The sequence below is a fragment of the Labeo rohita genome, chromosome 11 (assembly GCF_022985175.1).
Source record: "Labeo rohita strain BAU-BD-2019 chromosome 11, IGBB_LRoh.1.0, whole genome shotgun sequence".
In the NCBI taxonomy this organism is placed as follows: Eukaryota; Metazoa; Chordata; class Actinopteri; order Cypriniformes; family Cyprinidae; genus Labeo; species Labeo rohita.
This window is the reverse complement of record NC_066879.1, coordinates 19,001,883-19,014,878: the sequence shown is the minus strand read 5'-3', so window position 1 is coordinate 19,014,878 and position 12,996 is coordinate 19,001,883. Positions and strand designations below refer to the sequence as shown.

The following is a 12,996-nucleotide window of genomic DNA, read 5'->3' as shown; positions in this document are numbered from 1 at the left end:
TGCAACCGGGCACAGATACTTTCAAACACTTGCATCCATTTCCTGGATATCTTAGTCTTATAAAATGCTTTACAAACAGAGACAACATTGTGTATGTATTAGACTAAATTATTTGAGTTGTTTTGTATGTTTAGATATTCATATAAGAAAATATATACAAATTAATACCTGAATAGGAATATAATAATATGCTTGAAATATGATATAAAGTGAACTTAAAGAAAACTTATGAGTATACTTACAGTATAAATCTATTAAACTAGTAGTTTACTGAGACTATACTTAAAAGTGTACTGAAAGTGCATAAAAAAGTATTTAATTAGTAAATTATCAGTATACCTAATAGTTCACTTTTAGTATACTTGCAGTACAAACTGAAAACATAGATGTAAACTAGTTGTGTACTCGAAGTTTACTACTGTTTTACTTATATTTAAAAGTATACTTTTATATACTAGAAAGTGGGCCAATTTAGTCCCAAGGAGTATTAAAGTAGTACACTGAAAACTATACTACTAGTATGCTGATATTTGTATACTTACTACATAAAGTATACTTAGAAATATACTTGAACTTTACTTAAGCATACTTAATAAAATAAACTTGAAGTATACTTCTTTTTGGTAAGGGAGATAATAGAAGTAAGACGAACCATGCCTCAAATATTTCTATATGAGGTAAGAAATGTTAATGTAATCCAAATTTAAACATTTCCAGGCTTACACAAACAGCTCCGGGGGGAGAAACAAGCAGTTTTATCTATTAAACTCAATTAACAGTTCAAAACTACTTTTTGAATACCTTACATTAAGCTATATTGAACTGAAACTGGTGTCTAAGTGTAAATTAATATAATTTCAGACACACGGGGGCGGTATGAAACTCAGAGACAGGTGTAGCCCTCTGTCGTAATGCTGTTTGCTCAAGCCTAACGATGGAAATGCACTCCATATGGAAAAATCATTGAAAAATCAAGGTTTCATCTCCTGCCTGAGCGCAAATCATACAGAACACATGCTGAAATCACTGCGTCAATATTGACACAAGTCTCAACAAAATACATTTCTAACAGAGGGCCTAAAAATGTCATTTGTCAAAAGGGCAAACAAAAAAGATGTAATACAAACACGCACACAGGGAATTTCGCCTCCAAAGAAGCCTGCAAAAAAAAAAAAAAATTAAATAAATAAATAAATACCACATTTAAAAATAAAACCCAGCTTTTAAAACATTTTATATTTTTCTTTATTTAGTTAGCAGTTGTTTATTTTGTTATTCAACTTAATTTTAGTAAATATATTCAAAAACTACATTTCCCATGAGCACCCGCGGTGGGCGTATCAGAGAGGGACTGGCTGGCATTGAGCGAGGAGCCTAACAGTTCTAAACTGTCTTCTGCTGTGTGGCAGAGAGCAACTTCTTAGCAGACTGGGGTGTGGCGGCTTTCAAAACACTGAAAGAAATCAGAGACCGCTCAACGTTGGTTATCCAACGGCGCTTAGTAGTCAAAACCCTCGGCGACCAGCAAACGGACTAACCGAGGGAAACAACGGGGATTTTTGTTTTGCATTTTCTGATTCATTCAGTTTCTCGTCGCCGATTATCTCGTCGTTCGACTTGCTTTCTAATACCTGAGCGCAAAAAACTTTTTTTGCAAACTTTTTGTGGATATATGTGTTTTTCCTTTTCCTGTCCGCGTGATGTAAAACTCCAACGTCTGGCTACTTGGTTTCTCTCGGGAGCGTTAAACGTCAACGGATTCCAGGTGTTGTTTTAATCTCAGTATCTTAGATATACATTTCTTTTTTTGTTACTCAATCCCAAACGTTTTCGAAAGATATATCGGACGTATAAAACTGGCGTTTTGGATCTAGTAGTCTCTTAAGGACATTTCCCCTCCTTGGACTTGCGACAGTCATTTTTTTTCAAAACCAAAAGAGGAAGTTAGTCACGGAAGACTAATTAAAAAACTCCAGTCGCTTTAAAAGGGTAATACCTTTTATTTTTTTCTCCTAAATCTATACTCATAAATCCGTAGCCCTGAAGCGCGCATTCGGAACCATGGGCTGTACCGTGAGCCAGGAAGATAAAGCCGCGGCCGAGCGGTCCAAAATGATTGACAGGAATCTGCGAGAGGACGGCGAGAAAGCCGCCAAAGAAGTGAAACTGCTGCTGTTGGGTGAGTGACGATTTACAGATAACGGTCACCGACTCGCTAATGTAAAATATCGCGGTTATAAGCACTTTGTCACACAGGCAAGTCTGTATTTTATTCAAAAACTTGTTTTAAACGCCTTTGAGACGTTCTTGCGAAGTTCGAGGCCAAGTTTCTAGGTAACGTATGTGTGTCAGGTTTCCTCCTCAGGTGTGGCCTGCAAAAAACTGTCAACGGATATGAAGAAAAAATGTCAACTGAAGCAAGCGTTTGCTTGTACCGTACTTTTCTAATTCTTATTTTCAGTTGTTGTTTATTACTCAAATTATGAGGCGTGTGCAAAACTATAAACTTGTCATTTGAGAAGCTTGGATGCTCTGTTAGATTATATGATGACACTCGTTTTTGGCACTCAACAGTTACTATTATTGCTTCAGAAGGTCACTCTACCAGTTAAAAGTCTGGACACACCTACTCTTTCTGAATTTATGACTACTTCAGAGTAATACTAAAGGTATTTTAATAGCACGAAGAATGAGTATTATGTAAGATAAAAATAATCTTTGAAGTAGCCAACCTTATTTACATTTACGCATTTGTGATCCTGGACCACAAAACCAGTCTTAAGTCGCTGGGGTTTATTTGTAGCAATAGCCAAAAATACATTGTATGGGTCAGAATTATTGATTTTTCTTTTATGGCTAAAATCATTAGGAAATTAAGTAAACATCATGTTCCATTAAGATATTTTGTAAAGTTCCTACTGTAAATGTATGAAAACTTAATTTTTGATTAGTAATATACATTTTGGCCAAATATTGTCCTATCCTAACAAACTATACGTCAATGAAAAGCTTATTTATTCAGATTTCATATGATGTATAAATCTCAAAATTACGACTGGTTTTGTGATCCAGGGTCACATTTGACAGAACACTTACATTGCATTCAAGGTACATATTTACATTTTTATAAGTTCTTGCTCTTCCTGGGAATTGAAGCTATGATCTTGGTGTTGCTAGCACCATGCTGTACTATTTAAGCTACAATTTCGTCTCAGTGCCTTAATACTGAAGGATGGTCCAAACATCCATTTTAAAAGCTGTATTATAGAGTGATGACGCGTCATAAAAACAATCGGCCATATTGGCAGCACTGAATGTAAACAATGCCACTGAACTGAATGAGACTCACATGTTTTGCTGATTATTCCAGCTGAAAATGGTCAATTATTGTGATGTTTTGGGCTGTGCTAATCGCTTGAACTGGGAAGAATATTTAAAGTGCTATAGACTGCCAAAAGGAGAAGAGTGCACAAACTGTCTGAGGAGCAAAAGTGGTCGTTTGTGATTGGCCAGACTGAACCTGATTTCCAGGGCAAGAATATTGACAATATTCATGTTTGTTCTTATCATTTCTGGTCAGGTAGGTGAAATATTAGGCTAATATCTTAATTAATACTGCTTGTATGTAACTTTACCACCTGTTAACTTTAGTTTGTCAAAATATTGCAGCCTTTCCTGCTCCACCAAGTCTATCTCTATGTGATTTAGCAGCTTCCACATGTTTTTCTCGTGGTTTAGACAGCATAAATTAGCAGAACAGCAATTAGCAGTACATTTACCATGCAGTCAATGCCGTTGTTTACATCCAACTATCACCAGTATGGCTGCACATCCGGGTAACTGACCAAACCGTAAGTGCAAACCCTGTAGTGTGCCCAGATTTTTGCCTGGTAGTGCATGTGTGTGAAACTTTCCCAGTCGCAGAGAAACACAAATACGTAGATGTTGAAACTGGTTATTTTAGTATGACTTTTAAGGGGAGAGGTTGAGGGAATGTTTTGACAGTGCCTGTGATCACTCTCAGCATCTCTTGTGGTGCGGCACGGCCACACACACTCACACTCAGCGTGCACTTTGGCCTGTGCTTTAACAGAAATGCAGGAATTCTGTGGGGGGAATGTTTTCGGAAGGCTTAGAGCCCAAACAGAAGCTTGGAACATCCACCCTGAGCCAAAGAAAGTGTTGAAAGTACATTTTTGGCAGGAGTTGTGTATTGTACTGCTTTGCGTGTTTGTTAAGGACTCTTGCTGAGAAATGAAATACTTGGTGTAGAGCTTTTTATCGGGAGTTCTAAAGCCTTTTGAATTTTACTTTATGAAGTCAGAAGATTGCTTTGGCGTACCACTGAGTTGACTTTTGAAAACATATGACAATGTCATATGACAGGGAGACAACGTTGTGCTCCGTAGCTTTTGGAGATGCATAGTCATTTTGTTTTTTTGTTTTTTTGTTTTTTTTCCCCTCCTTCACATTTAATATGTCAAACACAGTTACAGACTGTTAGTTATCTTTCACGATGGTGTTTGTGTCAGGTGAATTTGAATTTGAGGTGTATGTTTGTCCCACTGACAATGAAATTACGTTGTTTTTCCTTCCATATGTATGATAAACACTTGCAGTATTTTAGTAGATTATGCAATTTTCCATGCCAGTCACAAAAACCTGAAGACTCATCATGATTTTGTTCCTCATATTTGTGTTTTGGTATCTTTATGTGAAAAATTTTCCAGTCAAAAGTTTTTGATGTTTTTTTTAAAAGAAGTCTCTTCTGCTCACCAAGCCTACATTTATTTAATCAAAAGTACAGCGCAAACAGTAAAATTCTGAATTATTTTTACTATTTTAAAGTGTAATGTATTCCTGTGATTTCAAAGCTGAATTTTTGGCATCATTACTCCAGTCTTCAGTGTCACATGATCCTTCCGAAATCATTCTAATATGCTGATTTGCTGTTTAAGGAACATTTATATTTATTATTATTATTATTATTATTGTTATTGTTGTTGTTGTTGTTATTATTATTATTATTATTATTATTATTATTATTATTATTATTATTATTATTATTATTATTATCTTCAATATTTAAAACAGTTGAGTTTTTTTTTTTTTTTTTTTTTTTTTTAGGATTTTTTGATGCATACAAAGATCCAAAGATCAGCATTTATCTGAAATAAAAAGCTTTTGTAACATTATACATATCATTCAAATATGATAATAAAGACATTTTCCACTCAGCTGGTTTCAACATAATAAATGTTTTCAAGCAGCAAATCAGAATATTAGAATGATTTCTGAAGGATCATGTAACTGGAGTAATGATGCTAAAAATTCAGCTGTGAAATCTCAGGAATAAATTACATTTTAAAATATATTCAAAAAGAAAATGGTTATTTTAAATAGTAAAAATATTTCAAAAATTGTACTGTTTTTACAGTATCAAATAAATGCAGGCTTGCTGAGCAGAAGAGACTTCTTTAAAAATCATTACAAATCTTACAGTTCAAAAACTGGTAGTGAAGTTATAGGAAGTGAAGGTATAGAAGCTGGTCTTTCCAATTTGACTTTTTTATTTAAGTCTAAAATTTGGACCATCATTTTGAGCTTCCTAATGAGTCAGCTGTCTTATCAGCCTGCAGGACACCTACTCTGTTAAGTAACAGTGAACAATCCTAATAATGTTTCCTCTGTCACTTACTACATTTAATTCTAGGTCTCGGTGGGCTGTGCTCTAATAGCAGACGTGCCGAGTAAACACTAGGTTAGGGATTTGAGTCACTCTCTGACGAGGTTTAAATGACGTACATCTAGACATGTAACTCTTTAAACTGGGAAGTGACAACAGAATCTCACATATTAAGAAACGCATACAGTCTAATTCCCCAGAATCATCACCAGTTTCTTAAAACGATTACGTCTTTAACCCCAAACCTTCTCCTAATGCCAGGAAATGACCTCCTGGTTTGGAAAACATGGTTGAGTTTAGGAAAAGATACGGTCAGTCTCACACGGCTCTGGTCTTTCCAAACTCAAACTTTTGGTTCAGAGGGGAGTGTTGCATTGCTATGGACTATTTTTAGCTTTAGAGGCAGATGTAGGGAAAAGTTGTATTTCCAGGCTCCCAGAACTCCCGAGTTAAGGCAATAGAGGAAGTGTTAAACAATCTTTCAGAAACTCATTTAACGATAAGCTGGTGCAGACTTTGTTTGTGTTTTTGTTCGTCTTAATTCCAGGAATGATTCTTTAGCTGGGCTTACCCTTTAGGTTTTCTGAACTTTGTTCAAATTTAATCTTCCACAGTGAATTCCAGTGCATTGCTCTATTTATTTGTTCTAGTCATGGATTGTTCTAACTGCCTTCGTTTTCCGGCTTTACTGGCAGAGGGAAATATTCATTTGCGTCTTCATACTTATCACCCTTGATGCACGGACAAGTCTGAACATCTCCAAACCGTTACTTGCAGCATGTGTGTACTTGAAATTCATTCTTACTTGGTTAAATATTCTAAATAAACCTGTTGAACTGATCTGTGCTTTCGCCCCTTTGCTTTAGCCAACGGGCTTAATAGCGCTGATGGTGATAAATAGAGCGAGAGTAAGTCTGTGAACACAATCGCTCATCCTGTGTGCTGTTTGTTTTTTTTTTCACACTCTTACTGTACCGACAGATAAATGCTGTCAGGCATTTGGCAAAAGGCCCCAGCACAAACAAACCATCACAAAAAACCATTAAGGCCTTTTGGGCTAGAGAGATGACTGAAACTGGCACTGTGTTGCTCTCTCCTGTCAGCATGGCTGTAATGGTCCTTCACCACATGGAAATCACGCTTTGCATTTACACGCCTTATTTGCTTTCTCTGTTGATCGCTTAGTGGAAAAAGCCAGCTGGTCTGTTTAGGAATCTGCTGTAAAACTGTCACAGGTCTAAAGGCGTATACATACACACACACATATATATATATATATATATATAGTTGAAAAAAATGAGCTGATTTATTGTGTTAGGTGGTGTATAGTTATAATGTAGGTTTAAAGGGCTCCACTGTGTGATTATAGTCTGAGGTAATAGCAGGGTGTGTGTGTGATCTGTTACTACTACTGACAAGGTTGTGTCGGCTTCTTTTTTTGTCTTTAGTAATAGTGAAAGGAATGCTTACTTTTCTACTCTGCAGAAGACATTGTGAGCAGTTTTGGGTTTTATTATCTTATGTGTGTGGAAGGAAAGGAACACAGTTGGATCTAATCAAAACAAAGACAAACCATTTACAGAATTTGGCAACCTGCACTTGGAAGTTGGATGTTGATCATTAAGCTAATGTGAAAAATGGCCTTATAATGCCCTTCTTGTCCGTTTGCATGCTCTGATGAGCAGTGCGTTTCAGACTGATGAAATCAAACTGCATCTGTCCTCAAAAGTTTTTTTTCTTATGTCAGACGAGCTCAATGATCCGTCACGATATTCGCAACTCTTTCCTCAAAGCAAGGTCAGAATGCTATATGTCTGCTTTTGCATTATTTTTTGCTTTCGAAATAAACCTTTTGATAGCTTGACGAGAGGTCAAACTAGTGCTTTGCTGAACTTATTCAACATTAACTGTGAGGCAGTGAAGTGTGATACTTTCATAGAAAGTCTTCTGGATTCCTAGAAGTTGCTCTTTGGAGGTCACGGGTTTTGTTTAATATGTTCCATATACAGTGACTCCATGTGTGGCTAAACTTTTCAAGTGATCCGTTTGGTACCTAAATATAATCACGGACACAAATTGTATTTTGACAACTTGAGAAAAACCTTGACCGGTTTTCGGTGTCAACAAGATTCAGTGATGTATTCATTAAAGGGGATTTCCTCTGTTTTCACTTGGCACATGTGAATAAATGAATTAATGAGTAAGCCAAACCGCCGCAATCTGCTTTAAATAGTTTTACTTTCTATAAATATGATTAATCTCAGCCACTAAGTTACTGAAGCCTGTAGTGGTTGGTAAAATTTGCAAAAGCAAAAATAACTGCTGTTTTCTCTCTAGGCAAATCTCCTCAATGTTTCATTGGATTTTATCAAGCATTAACTTTAAAAAAAAAAAAAAAGCCAGTTTTTTTTTTTTTTTTTTTTTTTTTTAATGAATAGGTCTTCCAAAAACTCATAATATACTCCTGTATGGCTTGCTTTTTTGTTGAACTCTAAAGGTAATGTTTAGCAAATTGCCCTGGCTGATTTTCTCCACAACTGTGAATGTTTTCATTCACATGTGCCTTATATGTGACGCTGGACCACAAAACCAGTTGTAAATAGTACGGGAATATTCGTAGCAATAGCCAACAATACATTGTATGGGTCAAAATAATAGATTTTTTTTTTTATTACAAAAAGTATTAGGATATAAAGTAAAGATCATGTTCCATGAAGATATTTTGAGAACCACAGCATTAGATTACTTTTTTTTTTTTTTTTTTTTCCCCACTCATGTTGGCAATGTTTATATTTTGTACATTTTCTACCGTAAATATATCAAAACTTAATTTCTGATTGGTAATATGCAGTGCTAAGAACTTCATTTGGACAACTTTTAAAGGTGATTTTCTCAATATTTTTATTTTTTTTTGCACCCACAGATTCCAGATTTTCAAAAAGTTGTATCTTGGCCAAATATTGTCCTATCCTGACAAACCATACATCACTGGAAAGCTTATTCAGCTTTCAGATGTTGTATGAATCTCAATTTAAAAAAATTGACACTTATGACTGGTTTTGTGGTCCAGGGTCACACGTGTGCCTATTTCTTGAAGTCATATAATAGCTTTGTATGAAGATCACACTGAAAATGTATTCACTGAAAGACTTCCTTCCTGCCACAGCTCTCAAATCTCACTTGCATCTGAGTCCTTTTAAATATAGCGGCAAATTTTGCGTCAGTGACTTTTAAATAGTTTTTGCTTATAAATTTATATATTTGCTTATTCAGTACGCTTTAGTTTAATGGCACTAGGGCATTGATGTCAAACTTGCTGCTAAATGGACAAACACAAGTGACAGTACATTCACATGGGGCGTCATCGCTAGTCGGGGGTGATAAGACTCTTATTTGAGAGCAGTGACAAAAATAACAAAACATTGCTCTTTTGTAAAATAATGAAAGCAAACAGGATGCGCTTTCTGCCGTCTCTGTGAACTTAAGTGCGAAACTCAGAACCTCTCTGTATGCTTGCCTTACAGACGTGAAAAATATATCTATAGAGAGCAAAATGTCTACTTTCAAATGATCCAATTATGTAATCCGTATGAAACATGCATACAGACACATCCACTACAGCCGAAAACAAAGAAAGCACTAACAAATGATAAAAATATTAATGCAGCCTCTTTACTGTTTTCCCTGACACATTCATAATCATTACTTTTGCTATTGTGCTGTGCCAAGCTCTATGCGTGCAATTGAGCGCGTATTAGGCTATGCAGACAATTAAAGGCTCATTATTATGATTCAAATGGTTTATTAATAAACGTGCGATTAGTGGACTAATCACTTAAAATGAACGACGACTAGTCGGCCAGAAAAATCTTTAGTCGAGAACATCCCTGGTATTTGCATAAGGCAATTTGATTGGCTGACGCCTGCGTTGGCGCTTGACAAGTTGAAAGCTTTTTAACTTCTGCCGTGAGCAACGCCAGTGGCGCGACACAACGGATCCACAATTCTGTTCGTCAGTGCGTGACGTCACCCGTTCAGAATAAATGAGAAGCACTGACGCCGATGCCCCGTGTGAATGCACCGTGAGATTTCAGCGTCATTGACGGCAAACCTGGTGAACCATTTTGACGTGATTTATTTCAATGGACTTGAATACAAATGACACAGGGATGTGTAAACAATGACAGAATTTCCATTTCCAGCATTTATGGAAAATCGATGTTGATCAAACCCATTGTGTGAATGTATCATCTATGTGTTCAGATTTTATTCTCTCACGCCTTTAAAAGCAGGCACATTCTTTCCACATCCATGATAGAAAACAATAGCGTTGATGATAATGACGAGTTCTACAGACAAGCCGACTCTCGAAAAGCCTACAGGGATTTCCTTTCTGACCTTTTCTGCTCTCCTCAGTACCGATTTGATTAAAGTCTTTGTATTTGCTGTTTGCTCTTTAGCAGCTTGCCTTGTAGGGTTTGAGAAGTGGAAACTGCCCCTTGTCAGATAATAGTGTCCATCTGGCTCCATTTTACACCAGGGCCAGAGCTTGCTCGCTGTCTCTCGCATTGGTCTGCTCACCTCTAAGTGGGAAAACGGCGCTCTGCCACACTGCTTGTATGAGCAATGAGAACATTGGCATAGATGTGCGAGGTGCCCGGAAATTAGGGAATAGATCACGGACACTGGCCTGGCCATCTGTTTGTGAAACGAGGTGGTGTTGACATTGTTCAGGCTTGCTTTTTTCCCAGTTTTGCTGATTGTGCAGCATATTACACTTTTCTTTGAATGCAGGAAGTTTGTGCTGTATGAGATAGAACATGTTGTATATGTTTTTTAACAGACCGATTGCTGTTGACAAACGTCTGCGTGCACATGTACGCTTCACTGAACCATCTCACTTCATCTGTGAGGAGAGAGTAAGAGCAAGAGCTCTTTGTTTACTTCAATCTGACCCATAAGAACCAGCGACGTGCAGCTATTGTAAACTGCGATGAATGAGAAAGCACAAAAACGTCTTTATCTCGATTCTTTGCCAGAGGTTGCTGAAATGCACTGAACAGAAGTTCATAACCTCTTATGTCACCAGGAAGGTGAAAGGTCATCTCTTTAGTGGGTTTACATTGACTGTTTTACCTCAGGAAATGGCCGGCAGATTATATTTCATCTTATGTATCTGCTTCCTTTATTTATTGAACATTGGGGTTAGGATGTGTATAGCTAAGGTGGGCCGCATGTGTGCCTTGTGGGCAAAAGCCTCTCCATTTGTGGATTGTTACGCTGACAAGATATCTCCTTGGGCTAAAGCAAACATGATCTTTATGGAAGAATGGACGGTTAATTCTTTTGGATCTTCAGTGTATATTTTGTATGCATTTTATACTGCACTGCAATACATAAAATTGGATTTCTTATTGTAAATGAATCATGAGTCCACAGAGAAAATTTTGCACTCTTTTGTCAAAATGTAATGAAATCAGTTACCAGTTGCCAATTTTTTAATAAAATGTGTCATGAACAATGTATTTATTTGGATGCAAAAATAAAGTAAAAACTGTTATATTGTGAATATTAGTAGTATTTCTGACCCTGGTCCACAAAACCAGTCTTAAGTGGCACAGTTATATTTGTAGCAATAGCCAAAATACATTTTATCGGTCAAAATTATTGATATTTTATTTATTTATTTATTTATTTTATGCCAAAGATCATTGGGATATTAAGTAAAGATCATACACTGTCAGCGCCAATAGCCTTGTGGGCAGTGTGCCGACATATGATGCAGTTGCGCCTTGGGTGTCCCGAGTTCGAATCCCGCCTCATGGACCTTTCCCTCGTGGACCCTTACCCACCCCTCCTCTCTCTCTCTCCCACTCACTTCCTGTCTCATCTCCTGTCTCATCTCCACTGTCCTGTTAAAAGAAAAATGGAAAAAAGCCCCCCAAAAAAGTAAAGGTCATGTTCCATGAAGATATTTTGTAAATTTTCTACCTTAAATATATCAAAACTTACTTTTTGATTATTATTATGCATTGCTAAGAACTACTTTTGGACAGCTTTAAAGGTGTTTTTCTCAGTATTTAGTTTTTTAAATAGTTGTATCTAAACTGACCCTTATGACCCTTTTTGTGGTCCAGAGTTACGTTTGTGACAATATTTTCTATTTTAACCTTTCTAAATTGTAATTTGTTCCAGTGTTGTTGCCAACATTTACATTCTTCTAAATTACATAGATTTTTCTCATAATATATCCTTATAATGCATTGCATTATAGATGTAAAACAGTGAGTTCAAGCAATTTTCCCTTTCCTGAAAGTCAGACTTTAAAATCACAAGACTGATTGACGTCCACATATTTCAATTTATTGAAGGAGCAAATTTTAATTTGATTTACCTCTAAAGGAGTTAATCTAATACCAGAGATTTTATCAAACAGACTGTGATCTCTCATCGCTAATACTGGATTGGGATGACAAGGTACGTGAGCGATCATTTGATGTTTACCTTTGTGCCAATTTCCATGATATGCTGAGATCAACAAACCCCAATAGCTTGTTAGGAACGGCTCTGTTTATTACAGCTTGTAATTAGCCACAGATTTCTCTTGTTTTCATAAGCGACGGGTTTGTTAAACTAGACTTTCTCCTTGACGGTTAGCAGGGGAGTGAGACAGCGAGGTGATGCAGCCCTGGCAGGTCTTTGTTCTCAGGACTGTGGGGCATGTAGAGATGGTGCCAGTCGCTCGGGAGAAGAAAGATCAGCCAGCTCGGTCTCAGAGGTGCAGCGTGGAGGGAGTGAAAATGAAAAACACTGGAACTCCCATTTCCTTTTCAGCCTATTGCTCGCCTGCACTGGCCCGTTAATCTTTGCATCTGTGCTTACAGAGCAATGCACAAAAGCAAGACATTCATTAGGGAAAACACTTGCTCATTCCTGCATTAGCATACTCTCTAGATTGGATGGTCGGCTGGTTGAGACCTACCTACTTTTTCCGTTGATCTACTTAAATAACAGAGTCTTTTGTGAATGCTTTTTTAAAAAATGATTAATCTGTGATTATGAAAATGACCTGCATAATAACACTAGGCTTCTTTTGACTCGCACTGTGGCGTGATCCACTTTCCAGGTCCAAGTGGCCATGCTGTGCCTCATTTCTTTTACACATTCAGTCCTGTCCCCATAGCTGATGTTCAGCCCTAATTGGTATAATGTCTTCCTTTCAGTTTTGATTTAATGGCTGCTCAACAGGCACAACTTGTGCTTGTGCCTCTCGCTTGGCCCTTTTCCCCTCATTTGGTCAATTCAGCTGT

The 12,996-nt window shown here is 37.0% G+C and overlaps 1 protein-coding gene across 1 annotated transcript in view; it reads left to right on the top strand.

Moving 5' to 3' along the window:
• The first annotated feature begins 1,356 nt into the window (after window positions 1–1,356).
• Window positions 1,357–12,996, top strand: part of gnai2a (guanine nucleotide binding protein (G protein), alpha inhibiting activity polypeptide 2a) — a 74,720-nt gene continuing 63,080 nt past the window's right edge. Inside the window, 1 exon segment of the mRNA XM_051122282.1 lies at window positions 1,357–2,179. Within this exon segment, the coding sequence (XP_050978239.1) occupies window positions 2,062–2,179 (118 nt within the window). The 5' untranslated portion in view covers window positions 1,357–2,061.